Here is a 22722-nt window from a genome sequence, read left to right as displayed (position 1 = left end):
GCTGATGGTATTTCTACCACAGTTAGGGACCGTCTGTAAAGGTGCTATCTTTATCAGCGTCATAAAAGCTGATAGTATTTCAACCACATAAAATATTGCATTCAAGCTGAACTGAAATCTTATCAGAAACATGTTGGGTCGTTTTCACAGCTTTCTGTTTCCTGACAACCGTTCAAACTGATGTTATTTTCACAGAAAATCGTACCCCGTTTATTTTTTTGTTATTGCATTTTCTCCCCCGGTTCCTAAATGTCTTCGCTCAGGGAAAGAAGCAGAGAGGACAGAGAACTCTTTACTAATGTCAACTAGATTGAAACATTCATTCTATCATAAAAAAAAAAAAAAACATTATTCTGGTTTATTTAGTCTTCTAGGGCAACATATAATGACCGAAGAGAAGCTGCATATTCTAATTGACTAACAGCCAATCAAAATGTCAGAAATTAGAACCAGAAACTTCTAAATCCGGCTAAATTACCACCCGTCAAAAAATAACTCCTCCATCTGTGACTGTAGCCTACGGCTCATTTTCTATATTAGCAGGTTGGGCTCTGGTTTTCTCAGCTTTTCCCTTTTCACATATAGTCGGGAGGTTGTGGATGGGTTATTAGCGATTATAGTCGGGAGGTTGTGGATGGGTTATTAGCGATTATAGTCGGGAGGTTGTGGATGGGTTATTAGCGATTATAGTCGGGAGGTTGTGGATGGGTTATTAGCGATTATAGTCGGGAGGTTGTGGATGGGTTATTAGCGATTATAGTCGGGAGGTTGTGGATGGGTTATTAGCGATTATAGTCGGGAGGTTGTGGATGGGTTATTAGCGATTATAGTCGGGAGGTTGTGGATGGGTTATTAGCGATTATAGTCGGGAGGTTGTGGATGGGTTATTAGCGATTATAGTCGGGAGGTTGTGGATGGGTTATTAGCGATTATTGTAACGTCTATTAGTGAACGGTTGAGGAAAGTTAAGAGTGAGTGTTGTGTTTGAGAATGACTATGGGATTGTGTGTGTGTGTGTGTGTGTGTGTGTGTGTGTGTGTGTGTGTGTGTGTGTGTGTGTGTGTGTGTGTGTGTGTGTGTGTGTGTGTGTGTGTGTGTGTGTGTGTGTGTGTGTGAATTCTTGCACTCGTGAATGTTAGTGACTATGGGATTGTGTGTGTGTGTGTGTGTGTGTGTGTGTGTGTGTGTGTGTGTGTGTGTGTGTGTGTGTGTGTGTGTATTCTTGCGCTCGTGAATGTTTGTGACTATGGGATTGTGTGTGTGTGTGTGTGTGTGTGTGTGTGAATTCTTGCGCTCGTGAATGTTAGTGACTATGGGATTGTGTGATTGCATTGTGTTCTCCAGTACTATTCCTGTACCGGTGATCTGGTCGAGGCTCTCTCTGGTCACATGATCGTTCTGGTTCACCCACTCTCCGTTACACTTGAAGTATATCTGCGTAGCGGGGGCGGCCCTACAACGGAGCTGCACCGGACGGTTCTTTACGACGAACCCATCCTCGGGTTCCAGCTGGAACTCTGGGAGAGGTTCTGCCGGGGCGGAGGGGAAGGAGTCGGATATCACCTCGCTGTAGTCACTGCTCTCTAAGGAGAGAGAGAGAAACAGAGAGAGAGAGAGAGAAAGAGGGAGAGAGAATAAAAGGGAGAGAGAGAGAGAAAGAGAAAGAGAAAGAGAAAGAGGGAGGGAGGGAGGGAGGGAGGGAGGGAAGGAAGCAAGGAAGCAAGGAAGCAAGGAAGGAAGGCAGGCAGGCAGGAAGGAAGGAAGGAAGGAAGGAAGGAAGGAAGGAAGGAAGGAAGGAAGGGAGACAGAGAGAGAGAGAGAGAGAGAGAGAGAGAGAGAGAGAGAGAGAGAGAGAGAGAGAGAGAGAGAGAGAGAGAGAGAGAGAGAGAGAGAGAGGGAGAGAAAAAAGAGAAAGAGACAGAAAGAGAGCGAGAGAGATTAGAAAATACATTTGCCTAAATTATATAAATTACTCCTTTCTATACAGAAATATATAAACTCAGCAAAAAAAGAAACGTCCTCTCACTGTCAACTGCGTTTATTTTCAGCAAACTTAACATGTGTAAATATTTGTATGAACATAAGATTCAACAACTGAGACATAAACTGAACAAGTTCCACAGACATGTGACTAACAGAAATTGAATGTGTCCCTGAACAAAGGGAGGGTCAAAATCAAAAGTAACAGTCAGTATCTGGTGTGGCCACCAGCTGCATTAAGTACTGCAGTGCATCTCCTCCTCATGGACTGCACCAGATTTGCCAGTTCTTGCTGTGAGATGTTACCCCACTCTTCCACCAAGGAACCTGCAAGTTCCCGGACATTTCTGGGGGGAATGGACCTAGCCCTCACCCTCCGATCCAACAGGTCCCAGACGTGCTCAATGGAATTGAGAGCCGGGCTCTTCGCTGGCCATGGCAGAACACTGACATTCCTGTCTTTCAGGAAATCACACACAGAACGAGCAGTATGGCTGGTGGCATTTTCATGCTGGAGGGTAATGTCAGGATGAGCCTGCAGGAAGGGTACAACATGAGGGAGGTGGATGTCTTCCCTGTAACGTACAGCGTTGAGATTGCCTGCAATGACAAGAAGCTCAGTCCGATGATGCTGTGACACACCGCCCCAGACCATGACGGACCCTCCACCTCCAAATCGATCCCGCTCCAGAGTACAGGCCTCGGTGTAACGCTCATTCCTTCGAAAGATAAACGCGAATCCGACCATCACCCCTGGTGAGACAAAACCGCGACTCGTCAGTGAAGAGCACTTTTTGCCAGTCCTATCTGGTCCAGCAACGGTGGGTTTGTGCCCATAGGCAACGTTGTTGCCGGTGATGTCTGGTGAGGACCTGCTTTACAACAGGCCTACAAGCCCTCAGTCCAGCCTCTCTCAGCCTGTTGAGGACAGTCTGAGCACTGATGGAGGGATTGTGTGTTCCTGGTGTAACTCGGGCAGTTGTTGTTGCCATCCTGTACCTGTCCCGCAGGTGTGATGTTCGGATCCTGTGCAGGTGTTGTTACACGTGGTCTGCCACTGCGAGGACAATCAGCTGTCCACATCTGTAGTCCTCATGCCCCCTTGCAGCATGCCTAATGCACGTTCACGCAGATGAGCAGGGACCCTGGGCATCTTTCTTTTGGTGTTTTTCGGTAGAAAGGACTCTTTAGTGTCCTAAGTTTTCATAACTGTGACCTTAATTGCCTACCGTCTGTAAGCTGTTAGTGTCTTAACGACCGTTCCACAGGTGCATGTTCATTAATTGTTTATGGCTCATGGAACAAGCATGGGAAACAGTGTTTAAACCCTTTACAATGAAGATCTGTGAAGTTATTTGGATTTTTATGAATTATCTTTGAAAGACAGGGGGTTTCTTTTCTTGCTGAGTTCTTCTGTGAGTGTAACTTCTGTGAGTGTGACGTTTACTGTTCATTTTTCTTGTTTATTTCACTTATACTTATTATCTACTTCACTTGCTTTGGCAAAGTTAGGTTAACATATGTTTCCCATGATAATAAAGCCCCTTGAAATTGAATTGAGAGAGCCAGACACACACGGTCAGTAAGCTAGAGGGAGAGTTAGAGAGTGTGAGAATGGAGTGTGTGTGTGTGTGTGTGTGTGTGTGTGTGTGTGTGTGTGTGTGTGTGTGTGTGTGTGTGTGTGTGTGTGTGTGTGTGTGTGTGTGTGTGTGTGTGTGTGTGTGTGTGTGTGTGTGTGTGTGTAAGCCAGCAAGCCAGAAGGTGTGTGTTACAGTAATGATAGTAATGTGAATCTGTGAGCTTGGCACCCTGACCAAGCCTTTATTTCACAAAGTCCTTTAAAGTGTTGATAGGTTGTACCCCTCCCCCCCCTCTGGTTTCAGTCGTCTGCCCCATCCAGCCTCTCCGGGAGGTACCATGTCCCTCAGCGGGGGTGGACAGGACCTGACCTTCTAGTGACAGGTCTGGTGTTTACAAATTATCCTCAGACGTTTTCCACCTGACACATCGCTCCTGGGTGTGTGTGTGTGTATGTGTTAGGGTGTGTGTGTGTGTGTTAGGGTGTGTGTGTGTGTGTGTGTGTGTTAGGGTGTATGTGTGTTGGAGTGTGTGTGTGTTGGAGTGTGTGTGTGTGTGTTAGGTGTGTGTGTGTGTGTGTGTGTGTGTGTGTGTGTGTGTGTGTGTGTGTGTGTGTGTGTGTGTGTGTGTGTGTGTTAGGGTGTGTGTGTGTTGGAGTGTGTGTGTGTGTTGGAGTGTGTGTGTGTGTGTTAGGGTGTGTGTGTGTGTGTGTGTGTGTGTGTGTGTGTGTGTGTGTGTGTGTGTGTGTGTGTGTGTGTGTGTGTGTGTGTGTGTGTGTGTTGGAGTGTGTGTGTGTTGGAGTTTCCGTGGTACCGGACAACGTGACCTGGAAGATTTTAATTTACCAGACCCCATATGCATTGGGTGCTTAATTAATCCACGGCGCTCCAAGTAACAAATCACATTTACATATATGGTAATACATCTTAACAGAACATGTAACTCATGTAATGAAGCAGCCAATGAAATGTCATTTTCAAAACATTTGCCAAAAAATGCAATGAGTTGGAAAACACACTAAATAACTGACAGCAGTTCCATATGTGCCAGAGATTCATCACCTACGATTAATGATTGATAATACAATGATGATACGGTTAATGATATAACCAGGATTGGCTTCAACCAAAGAAAGTTGATATGAAAATCAACAGAACAGAAGTGAAAAAATGCATAGCACTGGGTGGAATTAGGGAAGTAATTATTATATTATAAATGTAATAATATATAATTACTCCTGTTTATACAGGAGTAATTGGTTAAGCCACATGTGAAGATAATGTGGCTTGAGTATCATTTCAAATGTTGAGACAAGAAGAAGGGGAGGGGTGGAGATATAGGACAGTCTCTCTCCAGAATAGCTCAGCTGTCTCCCGACAATTCTTGCGAATTCATTCCTTCATTGTATTCCCTTTTATTACGAATTCTCCTTTAAGGATTGTTTGAAAGATTTTTCAAAAAGTTTACTGTGAGGAACTATAGTTTTAACATACAGTATTATAATTCGCAAACACTTTTCTACATTTCTGCGCAGCAGGACAGATACTTTATGCGTGCTCAACATTCTCAGGACAGTGAAACCAGACACGTGCTCATTGTTCACACCGAGCACTTCAAACAAAAGACAATGAAAACATTTACAAATCTCGTAAATGATGGTTATGAAATAAACCCAAACTGGTTTCTCACAAGTGTAGCAGGTTGTGAACTCTGCAAACAACGACTGTAATTAATACATGGATTAACAGAAATTAATGTAACCAAATGATGGAGATTAACGGTACATCGGAAACAAGATTCTCTGGTCTGAAGAAACCAAGATTGAACTCTTTGGCCTGAATGCCAAGCGTCACGTCTGGAGGAAGCCTGGCACCATCCCTACGGTGAAGCATGGTGGTGGCAGCATCATGCTGTGGGGGTGTTTTCAGCAGCAGGGACTGGGATACTAGTCAGGATCGAGGGAAAGATGAACGGAGTAAAGTACGGAGAGATCCTTGATGAAAACCTGCTCCAGAGCTCTCAGGACCTCAGACTGGGGCGAAGGTTCACCTTCCAACAGGACAACGACCCTAAGCACACAACCAAGAAAATGCAGGAGTGGCTTCGGGACAAGTCTCTGAATGTCCTTGAGTGGCCCAGCCAGAGGCCAGACTTGAACCCGATCAAACATCTCTGGAGAGACCTGAAAATAGCTGTGCAGCGACACTCCCCATCCAACCTGACAGAGCTTGAGAGGATCTGCAGTGAAGAATGGGAGAAACTCCCCAAATACAGGTGTGCCAAGCTTGTAGCTTCATACTCAAGAAGACTCGAGGCTGTGTAGTGTTTAATTTCTGTATTACCAAATGAGGAGAGACAGACTTCACACACCAGTCAGAGTTATACTTAAACTACATCTTTAATAATAAGAGCTTTGCATTAGCACTTGACTTTCGATTCGCCATTTCTAATGAACCGTTGAGAGTGTCAACACAATGGCTACCGAGATCTTTTATAGCAAAGATCCACCCCCCTTTGACATGACAAACCACAGATATTAGGAACAGTTCACAAAGAAGACTTTTACTTGAGAGAGGAGTATCCCATAGTCAGAAAGCATTCGCTATACATTATCGTTCAGTTTGGTCCCTCAGACGAGGTTCTAATCTCGTTCCTGATACTTCATAGTACAAAAACACCAACTCATTCATGGGCATATATCAATTGTCAACTCTAGATACTCCCATCTCAAGTAAACCCCCTCTTGACCCTACTCCTGGACAAGCTCACTGAGGGGAGTGAGACAAGCCTGACCTCTCCCCTCTCTGAGCCCCAGGTGACTGAGCCCCAGGTGACTGACCCCCAGGTGACTGAGCCCCAGGTGACAGAGCCCCAGGTGACAGAGCCCCAGGTGACTGGGCCCCAGGTGACTGAGCCCCAGGTGACTGAGCCCCAGGTGACTGAGCCCTAGGTGACTGAGCCCCAGGTGACTGAGCCCCAGGTGACAGAGCCCCAGGTGACTGGGCCCCAGGTGACAGAGCCCCAGGTGACTGAGCGCAAGGTGACTGAGCGCCAGGTGACTGAGCCCCAGGTGACTGAGCCCCAGGTGACAGAGCCCCAGGTGACTAGGAGCCCCAGGTGACTGAGCCCCAAGTGACTGAGCCCCAAGTGACTGAGCCCCAAGTGACTAGGAGCCCCAGGTGACTAGGAGCCCCAGGTGACTAGGAGCCCCAGGTGACTAGGAGCCCCAGGTGACTAGGAGCCCCAGGTGACAGAGCCCCAGGTGGCTGAGCCCCAGGTGACTGAGCCCCAGGTGACTGGGCCCCAGGTGACTGAGCCCCAGGTGACTGAGCCCCAGGTGACAGAGCCCCAGGTGACAGAGCCCCAGGTGACAGAGCCCCAGGTGACAGAGCCCCAGGTGACTGAGCCCCAGGTGACTGAGCCCCAGGTGACTAGCAGCCCCAGGTGACTGAGCCCCAGGTGACTAGGAGCCCCAGGTGACTGGGCCCCAGGTGACTAGGAGCCCCAGGTGACTGAGCCCCAGGTGACTGAGCCCCAGGTGACTAGGAGCCCCAGGCGACAGAGCCCCAGGTGACAGAGCCCCAGGTGACAGAGCCCCAGGTGACAGAGCCCCAGGTGACAGAGCCCCAGGTGACAGAGCCCCAGGTGACAGAGCCCCAGGTGACAGAGCCCCAGGTGACTGAGCCCCAGCTCAGGGAGGAAGTCCAACTGCCAACACCAGAGTCCAAAGGGATACATTCTAATAACAAGTATATCACATTAGCATATTATGCAGATAAGACATCTAAATGATCTATGTTACCCAACTAATTCTGATTCTTCCGCCACAAGCGTCCGAACGGTTTGTTCTCAAGTGTCTTGTCAGCTGTAATTGCTGCCAAAGGTGCTTCAACAAAGTACTGAGTAAAGGGTCTGGAAACTTATGTACATGTGATAATTCAGTTTAAAAAAATATATAAATTATCAAACATTTCTAAAAACCTGTTTTTGCTTTGTCATAAAAAAAACCCAATTGAATCAATTTTAGAATAAGGCTGTAACATAACAAAACGTGGAAAAATCCAAGGGGTCTGAATAATTTCCAAAGGCACTTTATGTTTACATTGCCAAAGCAAGTGAAATAGATAAAACAAAAGAGAAAAAAAAACTTAAAAAAAACGCATTTCAAATGTCATATTATGTGCAAATAGTTAAAGTAAAAAAGGGAAGATAAATAAACAGATAAATATTGGTTGTGTTTACAATGGTGTTTGTTCTTCACTTGTTGACCTTTTCTTGTGGCAAAAGGTCACACATCTTGCTGCTGTGATGTCACACTGTGGTATTTCACCCAGTAGATATGTGAGTTTATCAAAACTGAGTTTGTTTTCAAATTCTTTGTGGATCTGTGTAATCGGAGGGAAATATGTCTCTCTAATATGGTCATACATTTGGCAGGAGGTTAGGAAGTGCAGCTCAGTTTCCACCTCATTTTGTGGGCAGTGTGCACATAGCCTGTCTTCCCTTGAGAGCCAGGTCTTCCTACAGCGGCCTTTCTCAATAGCAAGGCTATGCTCACTGCTTTCCTTAAGTTTGGGTCAGTCACAGTGGTCAGGTATTCTGCCACTGTGTACTCTCTGTTTAGGGCCAAATAGCATTCTAGTTTGCTATGTTTTTTGGTAAATTCCTTCCAATGTGTCAAGTAATTATCTTTTTGTTTTCTCATATTTCGGTTGGGTTATAATTGTGTTGCTGTCCTGGGGCTCTGAGGGGTCTGTTTTGTGTTTGTGATCAGAGCCCCAGGACCAGCTTGCCTAGTTATAGAAGGTTTGGGAATCGCTTCCTTTTAATGTGGTTGTAGAATTTAACGGCTCTTTTCTGGATTTTGATAATTAGCGTGATTCAGCCCAATTTTGTTCTGCATTATTTTGGTGTTTTACGCTGTACACGGAGGATATTTTTTGCAGATTTCAATTCAATTCAATTCAATTCAAGGGGCTTTATTGGCATGGGAAACATGTGTTAACATTGCCAAAGCAAGTGAGGTAGATAATACACAAAAGTGAAATAAACAATACAAATTAAGAGTAAACATTACACATACAGAAGTTTCAAAACAAGAAAGACATTACAAATGTCATATTATATATATACAGTGTTGTAACAATGTACAAATGGTTAAAGCACACAAGTTAAAATAAATAAGCATAAATATGGGTTGTATTTACAATGGTGTTTGTTCTTCACTGGTTGCCCTTTTCTTGTGGCAACAGGTCACAAATCTTGCTGCTGTGATGGCACACTGTGGAATTTCACCCAGTAGATATGGGAGTTTATCAAAATTGGATTTGTTTTCAAATTCTTTGTGGATCTGTGTAATCTGAGGGAAATATGTCTCTCTAATATGGTCATACATTGGGCAGGAGGTTAGGAAGTGCAGCTCAGTTTCCACCTCATTTTGTGGGCAGTGAGCACATAGCCTGTCTTCTCTTGAGAGCCATGTCTGCCTACGGCGGCCTTTCTCAATAGCAAGGCTATGCTCACTGAGTCTGTACATAGTCAAAGCTTTCCTTAAGTTTGGGTCAGTCACAGTGGTCAGGTATTCTGCCACTGTGTACTCTCTGTTTAGGGCCAAATAGCATTCTAGTTTGCTCTGTTTTTTTGTTAATTCTTTCCAATGTGTCAAGTAATTATCTTTTTGTTTTCTCATGATTTGGTTGGGTCTAATTGTGCTGTTGTCCTGGGGCTCTGTGGGGTGTGTTTGTGTTTGTGAACAGAGCCCTAGGACCAGCTTGCTTAGGGGACTCTTCTCCAGGTTCATCTCTCTGTAGGTGATGGCTTTGTTATGGAAGGTTTGGGAATCGCTTCCTTTTAGGTGGTTGTAGAATTTAACGGCTCTTTTCTGGATTTTGATAATTAGTGGGTATCGGCCTAATTCTGCTCTGCATGCATTATTTGGTGTTCTACGTTGTACACGGAGGATATTTTTGCAGAATTCTGCATGCAGAGTCTCAATTTGGTGTTTGTCCCATTTTGTGAAATCTTGGTTGGTGAGCGGACCCCAGACCTCACAACCATAAAGGGCAATGGGCTCTATGACTGATTCAAGTATTTTTAGCCAGATCCTAATTGGTATGTTGAAATTTATGTTCCTTTTGATGGCATAGAATGCCCGATTTCTCTCAGTCTCTCTCTCTCTGTATCTCTCTTTCCTCACCAGTCACTAAGCCCTAAGCTGTCGTCTTTCAGACTTCTATTGGTCCAGACGTTGAGTTCTGTCAATAAGCAATTGTGTTTCTCCTTTCTCTCCTTGCCTTTGTCTGGTATTGATCGTTTTTCTCAAACACAGATAGAAAAAAAGACACCTCTTAGAGCTGGAGTGGAGGTGTGGCGACATACTGACGGACGGCAGGGGGGGGGGGGGATGGAAACGCTGTCCAATACACTGTTGAATAACAGAGAAGGGTTGAAAAGGTGTCCTCTACACTGTTGAATAACAGAGAAGGGTTGAAAAGGTGTCCTCTACACTGTTGAATAACAGAGAAGGGTTGAAAAACTGTCCACTACACTGTTGAACGACAGAGAAGGGTTGAAAAACTGTCCACTACACTGTTGAATGACAGAGAAAGGTTGAAAAGTGGTTTTAACGTAGAGCCAGCCTAGATGGGATCCTTGGTTGGGAGCCAGCCTAGATGGGATCCTTGGTAGGGAGCCAGCCCAGATGGGATCCTTGGTTGGGAGCCAGCCTAGATGGGATCCTTGGTAGGGAGCCAGTCCAGATGGGATCCTTGGTAGGGAGCCAGCCTAGATGGGATCCTTGGTAGGGAGCCAGCCCAGATGGGATCCTTGGTAGGGAGCCAGCCTAGATGGGATCCTTGGTAGGGAGCCAGCCTAGATGGGATCCTTGGTAGGGAGCCAGCCCAGATGGGATCCTTGGTTGGGAGTCAGCCCAGATGGGATCCTTGGTAGGGAGCCAGCCCAGATGGGATCCTTGGTAGGGAGCCAGCCTAGATGGGATCCTTGGTAGGGAGCCAGCCTAGATGGAATCCTTGGTAGGGAGCCAGCCTAGATGGGATCCTTGGTTGGGAGCCAGCCTAGATGGGATCCTTGGTTGGGAGCCAGCCTAGATGGGATCCTTGGTTGGGAGCCAGCCTAGATGGGATCCTTGGTAAGGAGCCAGCCCAGATGGGATCCTTGGATAGGGAGCCATCCCAGATGGGATCCTTGGTAGGGAGCCAGCCCAGATGGGATCCTTGGTAGGGAGCCAGCCCAGATGGGATCCTTGGTTGGGAGCCAGCCTAGATGGGATCCTTGGTAGGGAGCCAGCCCAGATGGGATCCTTGGTAGGGAGCCAGCCTAGATGGGATCCTTGGTAGGGAGCCAGCCCAGATGGGATCCTTGGTAGGGAGCCAGTCTAGATGGGATCCTTGGTAGGGAGCCAGCCTAGATGGGATCCTTGGTAGGGAGCCAGCCCAGATGGGATCCTTGGTTGGGAGTCAGCCCAGATGGGATCCTTGGTAGGGAGCCAGCCCAGATGGGATCCTTGGTAGGGAGCCAGCCTAGATGGGATCCTTGGTAGGGAGCCAGCCTAGATGGAATCCTTGGTAGGGAGCCAGCCTAGATGGGATCCTTGGTTGGGAGCCAGCCTAGATGGGATCCTTGGTTGGGAGCCAGCCTAGATGGGATCCTTGGTTGGGAGCCAGCCTAGATGGGATCCTTGGTAAGGAGCCAGCCCAGATGGGATCCTTGGATAGGGAGCCATCCCAGATGGGATCCTTGGTAGGGAGCCAGCCCAGATGGGATCCTTGGTAGGGAGCCAGCCTAGATGGGATCCTTGGTAGGGAGCCAGCCCAGATGGGATCCTTGGTTGGGAGCCAGCCCAGATGGGATCCTTGGTAGGGAGCCAGCCTAGATGGGATCCTTGGTAGGGAGCCAGCCTAGATGGGATCCTTGGTTGGGAGCCAGCCCAGATGGGATCCTTGGTTGGGAGCCAGCCCAGATGGGATCCTTGGTAGGGAGCCAGCCTAGATGGGATCCTTGGTAGGGAGCCAGCCCAGATGGGATCCTTGGTTGGGAGCCAGCCTAGATGGGATCCTTGGTTGGGAGCCAGCCCAGATGGGATCCTTGGTAGGGAGCCAGCCTAGATGGGATCCTTGGTTGGGAGCCAGCCCAGATGGGATCCTTGGTAGGGAGCCAGCCTAGATGGGATCCTTGGTTGGGAGCCAGCCCAGATGGGATCCTTGGTTGGGAGCCAGCCTAGATGGGATCCTTGGTAGGGAGCCAGCCCAGATGGGATCCTTGGTTGGGAGCCAGCCCAGATGGGATCCTTGGTTGGGAGCCAGCCTAGATGGGATCCTTGGTTGGGAGCCAGCCCAGATGGGATCCTTGGTTGGGAGCCAGCCCAGATGGGATCCTTGGTTGGGAGCCAGCCTAGATGGGATCCTTGGTTGGGAGCCAGCCCAGATGGGATCCTTGGTTGGGAGCCAGCCCAGATGGGATCCTTGGTAGGGAGCCAGCCCAGATGGGACCCTTGGTAGGGAGCCAGCCCAGATGGGATCCTTGGTTGGGAGCCAGCCTAGATGGGATCCTTGGTTGGGAGCCAGCCCAGATGGGATCCTTGGTTGGGAGCCAGCCCAGATGGGATCCTTGGTTGGGAGCCAGCCTAGATGGGATCCTTGGTAGGGAGCCAGCCCAGATGGGATCCTTGGTAGGGAGCCAGCCTAGATGGGATCCTTGGTAGGGAGCCAGCCCAGATGGGATCCTTGGTAGGGAGCCAGCCTAGATGGGATCCTTGGTAGGGAGCCAGCCTAGATGGGATCCTTGGTAGGGAGCCAGCCCAGATGGGATCCTTGGTTGGGAGTCAGCCCAGATGGGATCCTTGGTTGGGAGCCAGCCTAGATGGGATCCTTGGTTGGGAGCCAGCCTAGATGGGATCCTTGGTAAGGAGCCAGCCCAGATGGGATCCTTGGATAGGGAGCCATCCCAGATGGGATCCTTGGTAGGGAGCCAGCCCAGATGGGATCCTTGGTAGGGAGCCAGCCTAGATGGGATCCTTGGTAGGGAGCCAGCCCAGATGGGATCCTTGGTTGGGAGCCAGCCCAGATGGGATCCTTGGTAGGGAGCCAGCCTAGATGGGATCCTTGGTAGGGAGCCAGCCTAGATGGGATCCTTGGTAGAGAGCCAGCCCAGATGGGATCCTTGGTTGGGAGCCAGCCCAGATGGGATCCTTGGTAGGGAGCCAGCCTAGATGGGATCCTTGGTAGGGAGCCAGCCCAGATGGGATCCTTGGTTGGGAGCCAGCCTAGATGGGATCCTTGGTTGGGAGCCAGCCCAGATGGGATCCTTGGTAGGGAGCCAGCCTAGATGGGATCCTTGGTTGGGAGCCAGCCCAGATGGGATCCTTGGTAGGGAGCCAGCCTAGATGGGATCCTTGGTTGGGAGCCAGCCCAGATGGGATCCTTGGTTGGGAGCCAGCCCAGATGGGATCCTTGGTAGGGAGCCAGCCCAGATGGGATCCTTGGTTGGGAGCCAGCCCAGATGGGATCCTTGGTTGGGAGCCAGCCTAGATGGGATCCTTGGTTGGGAGCCAGCCCAGATGGGATCCTTGGTTGGGAGCCAGCCCAGATGGGATCCTTGGTTGGGAGCCAGCCTAGATGGGATCCTTGGTTGGGAGCCAGCCCAGATGGGATCCTTGGTTGGGAGCCAGCCCAGATGGGATCCTTGGTAGGGAGCCAGCCCAGATGGGATCCTTGGTAGGGAGCCAGCCTAGATGGGATCCTTGGTTGGGAGCCAGCCCAGATGGGATCCTTGGTAGGGAGCCAGCCTAGATGGGATCCTTGGTTGGGAGCCAGCCCAGATGGGATCCTTGGTTGGGAGCCAGCCCAGATGGGATCCTTGGTAGGGAGCCAGCCTAGATGGGATCCTTGGTAGGGAGCCAGCCCAGATGGGATCCTTGGTTGGGAGCCAGCCTAGATGGGATCCTTGGTTGGGAGCCAGCCCAGATGGGATCCTTGGTAGGGAGCCAGCCTAGATGGGATCCTTGGTTGGGAGCCAGCCCAGATGGGATCCTTGGTAGGGAGCCAGCCTAGATGGGATCCTTGGTTGGGAGCCAGCCCAGATGGGATCCTTGGTTGGGAGCCAGCCTAGATGGGATCCTTGGTAGGGAGCCAGCCCAGATGGGATCCTTGGTTGGGAGCCAGCCCAGATGGGATCCTTGGTTGGGAGCCAGCCCAGATGGGATCCTTGGTTGGGAGCCAGCCTAGATGGGATCCTTGGTTGGGAGCCAGCCCAGATGGGATCCTTGGTTGGGAGCCAGCCCAGATGGGATCCTTGGTAGGGAGCCAGCCTAGATGGGATCCTTGGTTGGGAGCCAGCCCAGATGGGATCCTTGGTTGGGAGCCAGCCCAGATGGGATCCTTGGTTGGGAGCCAGCCCAGATGGGATCCTTGGTTGGGAGCCAGCCCAGATGGGATCCTTGGTAGGGAGCCAGCCTAGATGGGATCCTTGGTTGGGAGCCAGCCCAGATGGGATCCTTGGTTGGGAGCCAGCCCAGATGGGATCCTTGGTTGGGAGCCAGCCCAGATGGGATCCTTGGTAGGGAGCCAGCCCAGATGGGATCCTTGGTAGGGAGCCAGCCCAGATGGGATCCTTGGTTGGGAGCCAGCCTAGATGGGATCCTTGGTTGGGAGCCAGCCCAGATGGGATCCTTGGTTGGGAGCCAGCCCAGATGGGATCCTTGGTTGGGAGCCAGCCTAGATGGGATCCTTGGTAGGGAGCCAGCCCAGATGGGATCCTTGGTAGGGAGCCAGCCTAGATGGGATCCTTGGTAGGGAGCCAGCCCAGATGGGATCCTTGGTAGGGAGCCAGCCTAGATGGGATCCTTGGTAGGGAGCCAGCCTAGATGGGATCCTTGGTAGGGAGCCAGCCCAGATGGGATCCTTGGTTGGGAGTCAGCCCAGATGGGATCCTTGGTAGGGAGCCAGCCCAGATGGGATCCTTGGTAGGGAGCCAGCCTAGATGGGATCCTTGGTAGGGAGCCAGCCTAGATGGAATCCTTGGTAGGGAGCCAGCCTAGATGGGATCCTTGGTTGGGAGCCAGCCTAGATGGGATCCTTGGTTGGGAGCCAGCCTAGATGGGATCCTTGGTTGGGAGCCAGCCTAGATGGGATCCTTGGTAAGGAGCCAGCCCAGATGGGATCCTTGGATAGGGAGCCATCCCAGATGGGATCCTTGGTAGGGAGCCAGCCCAGATGGGATCCTTGGTAGGGAGCCAGCCTAGATGGGATCCTTGGTAGGGAGCCAGCCCAGATGGGATCCTTGGTTGGGAGCCAGCCCAGATGGGATCCTTGGTAGGGAGCCAGCCTAGATGGGATCCTTGGTAGGGAGCCAGCCTAGATGGGATCCTTGGTAGGGAGCCAGCCCAGATGGGATCCTTGGTTGGGAGCCAGCCCAGATGGGATCCTTGGTAGGGAGCCAGCCTAGATGGGATCCTTGGTAGGGAGCCAGCCCAGATGGGATCCTTGGTTGGGAGCCAGCCTAGATGGGATCCTTGGTTGGGAGCCAGCCCAGATGGGATCCTTGGTAGGGAGCCAGCCTAGATGGGATCCTTGGTTGGGAGCCAGCCCAGATGGGATCCTTGGTAGGGAGCCAGCCTAGATGGGATCCTTGGTTGGGAGCCAGCCCAGATGGGATCCTTGGTTGGGAGCCAGCCTAGATGGGATCCTTGGTAGGGAGCCAGCCCAGATGGGATCCTTGGTTGGGAGCCAGCCTAGATGGGATCCTTGGTTGGGAGCCAGCCCAGATGGGATCCTTGGTTGGGAGCCAGCCTAGATGGGATCCTTGGTTGGGAGCCAGCCCAGATGGGATCCTTGGTTGGGAGCCAGCCCAGATGGGATCCTTGGTAGGGAGCCAGCCCAGATGGGATCCTTGGTAGGGAGCCAGCCCAGATGGGATCCTTGGTTGGGAGCCAGCCTAGATGGGATCCTTGGTTGGGAGCCAGCCCAGATGGGATCCTTGGTTGGGAGCCAGCCCAGATGGGATCCTTGGTTGGGAGCCAGCCTAGATGGGATCCTTGGTAGGGAGCCAGCCAAGATGGGATCCTTGGTAGGGAGCCAGCCTAGATGGGATCCTTGGTAGGGAGCCAGCCCAGATGGGATCCTTGGTAGGGAGCCAGCCTAGATGGGATCCTTGGTAGGGAGCCAGCCTAGATGGGATCCTTGGTAGGGAGCCAGCCCAGATGGGATCCTTGGTTGGGAGTCAGCCCAGATGGGATCCTTGGTAGGGAGCCAGCCCAGATGGGATCCTTGGTAGGGAGCCAGCCTAGATGGGATCCTTGGTAGGGAGCCAGCCTAGATGGAATCCTTGGTTGGGAGCCAGCCCAGATGGGATCCTTGGTTGGGAGCCAGCCTAGATGGGATCCTTGGTTGGGAGCCAGCCCAGATGGGATCCTTGGTTGGGAGCCAGCCCAGATGGGATCCTTGGTTGGGAGCCAGCCTAGATGGGATCCTTGGTTGGGAGCCAGCCCAGATGGGATCCTTGGTTGGGAGCCAGCCCAGATGGGATCCTTGGTAGGGAGCCAGCCCAGATGGGATCCTTGGTAGGGAGCCAGCCTAGATGGGATCCTTGGTTGGGAGCCAGCCCAGATGGGATCCTTGGTAGGGAGCCAGCCTAGATGGGATCCTTGGTTGGGAGCCAGCCCAGATGGGATCCTTGGTTGGGAGCCAGCCCAGATGGGATCCTTGGTAGGGAGCCAGCCTAGATGGGATCCTTGGTAGGGAGCCAGCCCAGATGGGATCCTTGGTTGGGAGCCAGCCTAGATGGGATCCTTGGTTGGGAGCCAGCCCAGATGGGATCCTTGGTAGGGAGCCAGCCTAGATGGGATCCTTGGTTGGGAGCCAGCCCAGATGGGATCCTTGGTAGGGAGCCAGCCTAGATGGGATCCTTGGTTGGGAGCCAGCCCAGATGGGATCCTTGGTTGGGAGCCAGCCTAGATGGGATCCTTGGTAGGGAGCCAGCCCAGATGGGATCCTTGGTTGGGAGCCAGCCCAGATGGGATCCTTGGTTGGGAGCCAGCCCAGATGGGATCCTTGGTTGGTAGCCAGCCTAGATGGGATCCTTGGTTGGGAGCCAGCCCAGATGGGATCCTTGGTTGGGAGCCAGCCCAGATGGGATCCTTGGTTGGGAGCCAGCCTAGATGGGATCCTTGGTTGGGAGCCAGCCCAGATGGGATCCTTGGTTGGGAGCCAGCCCAGATGGGATCCTTGGTAGGGAGCCAGCCCAGATGGGATCCTTGGTAGGGAGCCAGCCCAGATGGGATCCTTGGTTGGGAGCCAGCCTAGATGGGATCCTTGGTTGGGAGCCAGCCCAGATGGGATCCTTGGTTGGGAGCCAGCCCAGATGGGATCCTTGGTTGGGAGCCAGCCTAGATGGGATCCTTGGTAGGGAGCCAGCCCAGATGGGATCCTTGGTAGGGAGCCAGCCTAGATGGGATCCTTGGTAGGGAGCCAGCCCAGATGGGATCCTTGGTAGGGAGCCAGCCTAGATGGGATCCTTGGTAGGGAGCCAGCCTAGATGGGATCCTTGGTAGGGAGCCAGCCCAGATGGGATCCTTGGTTGGGAGTCAGCCCAGATGGGATCCTTGGTAGGGAGCCAGCCCAGATGGGATCCTTGGTAGGGAGCCAGCCTAGATGGGATCCTTGGTAGGGAGCCAGCCTAGATGGAATCCTTGGTAGGGAGCCAGCCTAGATGGGATCCTTGGTTGGGAGCCAGCCTAGATGGGATCCTTGGTTGGGAGCCAGCCTAGATGGGATCCTTGGTTGGGAGCCAGCCTAGATGGGATCCTTGGTAAGGAGCCAGCCCAGATGGGATCCTTGGATAGGGAGCCATCCCAGATGGGATCCTTGGTAGGGAGCCAGCCCAGATGGGATCCTTGGTAGGGAGCCAGCCTAGATGGGATCCTTGGTAGGGAGCCAGCCCAGATGGGATCCTTGGTTGGGAGCCAGCCCAGATGGGATCCTTGGTAGGGAGCCAGCCTAGATGGGATCCTTGGTAGGGAGCCAGCCTAGATGGGATCCTTGGTAGGGAGCCAGCCCAGATGGGATCCTTGGTTGAAAGCCAGCCCAGATGGGATCCTTGGTAGGGAGCCAGCCTAGATGGGATCCTTGGTAGGGAGCCAGCCCAGATGGGATCCTTGGTTGGGAGCCAGCCTAGATGGGATCCTTGGTTGGGAGCCAGCCCAGATGGGATCCTTGGTAGGGAGCCAGCCTAGATGGGATCCTTGGTTGGGAGCCAGCCCAGATGGGATCCTTGGTAGGGAGCCAGCCTAGATGGGATCCTTGGTTGGGAGCCAGCCCAGATGGGATCCTTGGTTGGGAGCCAGCCTAGATGGGATCCTTGGTAGGGAGCCAGCCCAGATGGGATCCTTGGTTGGGAGCCAGCCTAGATGGGATCCTTGGTTGGGAGCCAGCCCAGATGGGATCCTTGGTTGGGAGCCAGCCTAGATGGGATCCTTGGTTGGGAGCCAGCCCAGATGGGATCCTTGGTTGGGAGCCAGCCCAGATGGGATCCTTGGTAGGGAGCCAGCCCAGATGGGATCCTTGGTAGGGAGCCAGCCCAGATGGGATCCTTGGTTGGGAGCCAGCCTAGATGGGATCCTTGGTTGGGAGCCAGCCCAGATGGGATCCTTGGTTGGGAGCCAGCCCAGATGGGATCCTTGGTTGGGAGCCAGCCTAGATGGGATCCTTGGTAGGGAGCCAGCCAAGATGGGATCCTTGGTAGGGAGCCAGCCTAGATGGGATCCTTGGTAGGGAGCCAGCCCAGATGGGATCCTTGGTAGGGAGCCAGCCTAGATGGGATCCTTGGTAGGGAGCCAGCCTAGATGGGATCCTTGGTAGGGAGCCAGCCCAGATGGGATCCTTGGTTGGGAGTCAGCCCAGATGGGATCCTTGGTAGGGAGCCAGCCCAGATGGGATCCTTGGTAGGGAGCCAGCCTAGATGGGATCCTTGGTAGGGAGCCAGCCTAGATGGAATCCTTGGTAGGGAGCCAGCCTAGATGGGATCCTTGGTTGGGAGCCAGCCTAGATGGGATCCTTGGTTGGGAGCCAGCCTAGATGGGATCCTTGGTTGGGAACCAGCCTAGATGGGATCCTTGGTAAGGAGCCAGCCCAGATGGGATCCTTGGATAGGGAGCCATCCCAGATGGGATCCTTGGTAGGGAGCCAGCCCAGATGGGATCCTTGGTAGGGAGCCAGCCTAGATGGGATCCTTGGTAGGGAGCCAGCCCAGATGGGATCCTTGGTTGGGAGCCAGCCCAGATGGGATCCTTGGTAGGGAGCCAGCCTAGATGGGATCCTTGGTAGGGAGCCAGCCTAGATGGGATCCTTGGTCGGGAGCCAGCCCAGATGGGATCCTTGGTTGGGAGCCAGCCCAGATGGGATCCTTGGTAGGGAGCCAGCCTAGATGGGATCCTTGGTAGGGAGCCAGCCCAGATGGGATCCTTGGTTGGGAGCCAGCCTAGATGGGATCCTTGGTTGGGAGCCAGCCCAGATGGGATCCTTGGTAGGGAGCCAGCCTAGATGGGATCCTTGGTTGGGAGCCAGCCCAGATGGGATCCTTGGTAGGGAGCCAGCCTAGATGGGATCCTTGGTTGGGAGCCAGCCCAGATGGGATCCTTGGTTGGGAGCCAGCCTAGATGGGATCCTTGGTAGGGAGCCAGCCCAGATGGGATCCTTGGTTGGGAGCCAGCCCAGATGGGATCCTTGGTTGGGAGCCAGCCTAGATGGGATCCTTGGTTGGGAGCCAGCCCAGATGGGATCCTTGGTTGGGAGCCAGCCCAGATGGGATCCTTGGTTGGGAGCCAGCCTAGATGGGATCCTTGGTAGGGAGCCAGCCCAGATGGGATCCTTGGTAGGGAGCCAGCCCAGATGGGATCCTTGGTTGGGAGCCAGCCCAGATGGGATCCTTCAAGAGTTGCACATCTCTGACAGTCGCCCCAAATGGTGACATCAAAAGCTTGGATGCTGGACAGTATCTAATTCACCCCAAAGGAAAAGATGGATACTACAGTCAGGTGGGTAAAAATGTTTTAAAGAAAATAGATTATTAGCTGTATTATTACAAGTATTGAACACTGTATTGTAAACTCAAACTAATCAACATTTTTGTGGCAATGTGCTTTCTTTTTCCTTCTTTCAGACACAAGTGACCATGATGTGCCCGAGCCTACAGAGCTGCAAGCAAGCTGGTCGCCTGGACACCAAGTGACCATGATGTGCCCGAGCCTACAGAGCTGCAAGCAAGCTGGTCGCCTGGACACCAAGTGACCATGATGTGCCCGAGCCTACAGAGCTGCAAGCTGGTCGTCTGGACACCAAGTGACCATGATGTGCCCGAGCCTACAGAGCTGCAAGCAAGCTGGTGGTCTGGACACCAAGTGACCATGATGTGCCCGAGCCTACAGAGCTGCAAGCTGGTGGTCTGGACACCAAGTGACCATGATGTGCCCGAGCCTACAGAGCTGCAAGCTGGTCGTCTGGACACCAAGTGACCATGATGTGCCCGAGCCTACAGAGCTGCAAGCTGGTCGTCTGGACACCAAGTGACCATGATGTGCCCGAGCCTACAGAGCTGCAAGCTGGTCGCCTGGACACCAGGTGACCATGATGTGCCCGAGCCTACAGAGCTGCAAGCTGGTCGCCTGGACACCAGGTGACCATGATGTGCCCGAGCCTACAGAGCTGCAAGCTGGTCGCCTGGACACCAAGTGACCATGATGTGCCCGAGCCTACAGAGCTGCAAGCTGGTCGTCTGGACACCAGGTGACCATGATGTGCCCGAGCCTACAGAGCTGCAAGCTGGTCGTCTGGACACCAGGTGACCATGATGTGCCCGAGCCTACAGAGCTGCAAGCTGGTCGTCTGGACACCAAGTGACCATGATGTGCCCGAGCCTACAGAGCTGCAAGCAAGCTGGTGGTCTGGACACCAAGTGACCATGATGTGCCCGAGCCTACAGAGCTGCAAGCTGGTTGTCTGGACACCAAGTGACCATGATGTGCCCGAGCCTACAGAGCTGCAAGCTGGTTGTCTGGACACCAAGTGACCATGATGTGCCCGAGCCTACAGAACTGCAAGCAAGCTGGTCGTCTGGACACCAAGTGAGCACATGGAAGTAGACATTCCATTTGATAAAGACGACACAGATGCAGAAGTTCTACTGTTTTTACACATGCTACCTCGGTTGGCTGATGATTTGGCTGAAAGGAAGATACATCTCTGCCCAAAGTACCTGGAGCTCTTTAAGTAAATGGGGGGGGGGGGGCATTAGATGGAATATGGTGGACAAACACAATTCAATTAGTTTGAGCGTACACTTACATCATGAAGTACTGTTTTAATAAATATATATATTAAATAATACATAAGATACTAATACATTAGAGAATTTATTAAGAGATATACCTACACAAACACAGTGTAATGATCTCTCACCAGTTTATTTTTTCATAGCACAGAAGCAGTTAAAATAGGCAGTTGGGTGAGCTGACAAAACAAATGACAAAACAATGACTTAAAACAATGACATAAAACAATGACTTAAAACAATGACATAAAACAATGACTTAAAACAATTACACAAAACAATGACTTAAAACAATGACTTAAAACAATGACATAAAACAATGACATAAAACAATGACTTAAAACAATGACTTAAAACAATGACTTAAAACAATTACACAAAACAATGACTTAAAACAATGACTTAAAACAATTACACAAAACAATGACTTAAAACAATGACTTAAAACAATTACACAAAACAATGACTTAAAACAATGACTTAAAACAATTACACAAAACAATGACATAAAACAATGACATAAAACAATGACATAAAACAATGACATTAAACAATGACTTAAAACAATGACATAAAACAATGACATAAAACAATGACATAAAACAATGACATAAAACAATGAGATAAAACAATGACATAAAACAATGAGATAAAACAATGACTTAAAACAATGACATAAAACAATGACTTAAAACAATGACTTAAAACAATGACTTAAAACAATTACATAAAACAATGACATAAAACAATGACTTAAAACAATGACTTAAAACAATTACACAAAACAATGACTTAAAACAATGACATAAAACAATGACATAAAACAATAACATAAAACAATGACTTAAAACAATGACTTAAAACAATGACTTAAAACAATGGCTTAAAACAATGACATAAAACAATGACATAAAACAATGACTTAAAACAATGACTTAAAACAATTACACAAAACAATGACTTAAAACAATGACTTAAAACAATGACATAAAACAATGACTTAAAACAATGACTTAAAACAATTACATAAAACAATGACATAAAACAATGACTTAAAACAATGACTTAAAACAATTACACAAAACAATGACTTAAAACAATGACTTAAAACAATGACTTAAAACAATTACACAAAACAATGACTTAAAACAATGACTTAAAACAATGACATAAAACAATGACATAAAACAATGACTTAAAACAATGACATAAAACAATGACATAAAACAATGACATAAAACAATGACATAAAACAATGAGATAAAACAATGACATAAAACAATGAGATAAAACAATGACTTAAAACAATTACATAAAACAATGACTTAAAACAATGACTTAAAACAATTACACAAAACAATGACTTAAAACAATGACTTAAAATAACGACATAAAACAATGACTTAAAACAATGACTTAAAATAACGACATAAAACAATGACTTAAAACAATGACTTAAAATAACGACATAAAACAATTACAGCTAACAGTTGGAATAAAAAATAATGTTACAAATGCTGACAACAAAGTGATGTACATTTCTGGAATAAACGATCAGTGCATGTCGATAGACATCGTGTCTAGTATGTCGATAGACATCGTGTCTAGCATGTCGATAGACATCGTGTCTAGCATGTCGATAGACATCGTGTCTAGCATGTCGATAGACATCGTGTCTAGCATGTCGATAGACATCGTGTCTAGCATGTCGATAGACATCGTGTCTAGCATGTCGATAGACATCGTGTCTAGCATGTCGATAGACATCGTGTCTAGCATGTCGATAGACATCGTGTCTAGCATGTCGATAGACATCGTGTCTAGTAT

The 22722-nt window shown here is 50.3% G+C and overlaps 1 protein-coding gene across 1 annotated transcript in view; it reads right to left on the bottom strand.

Annotated features, from left to right (window-relative positions):
* The window catches only part of LOC139580267 (netrin receptor UNC5B-like), a 124652-nt gene extending 122592 nt beyond the window's left edge, over nt 1–2060 (bottom strand). Inside the window, exons 1-2 of the mRNA XM_071408817.1 lie at nt 2027–2060; nt 1359–1583 (exon numbers count right to left, since the gene is read on the bottom strand). Coding sequence (XP_071264918.1) covers nt 1359–1583; nt 2027–2060 — 259 coding nt within the window. The remainder of the gene's footprint in view (nt 1–1358; nt 1584–2026) is intronic.
* Nucleotides 2061–22722: the final 20662 nt, after the last annotated feature.

This window comes from Salvelinus alpinus, chromosome 7, assembly GCF_045679555.1.
Source record: "Salvelinus alpinus chromosome 7, SLU_Salpinus.1, whole genome shotgun sequence".
Classification (NCBI taxonomy): Eukaryota; Metazoa; Chordata; class Actinopteri; order Salmoniformes; family Salmonidae; genus Salvelinus; species Salvelinus alpinus.
The sequence above is the reverse complement of the archived record's forward strand: the minus strand, read 5'-3'. Positions and strand labels throughout refer to the sequence as shown.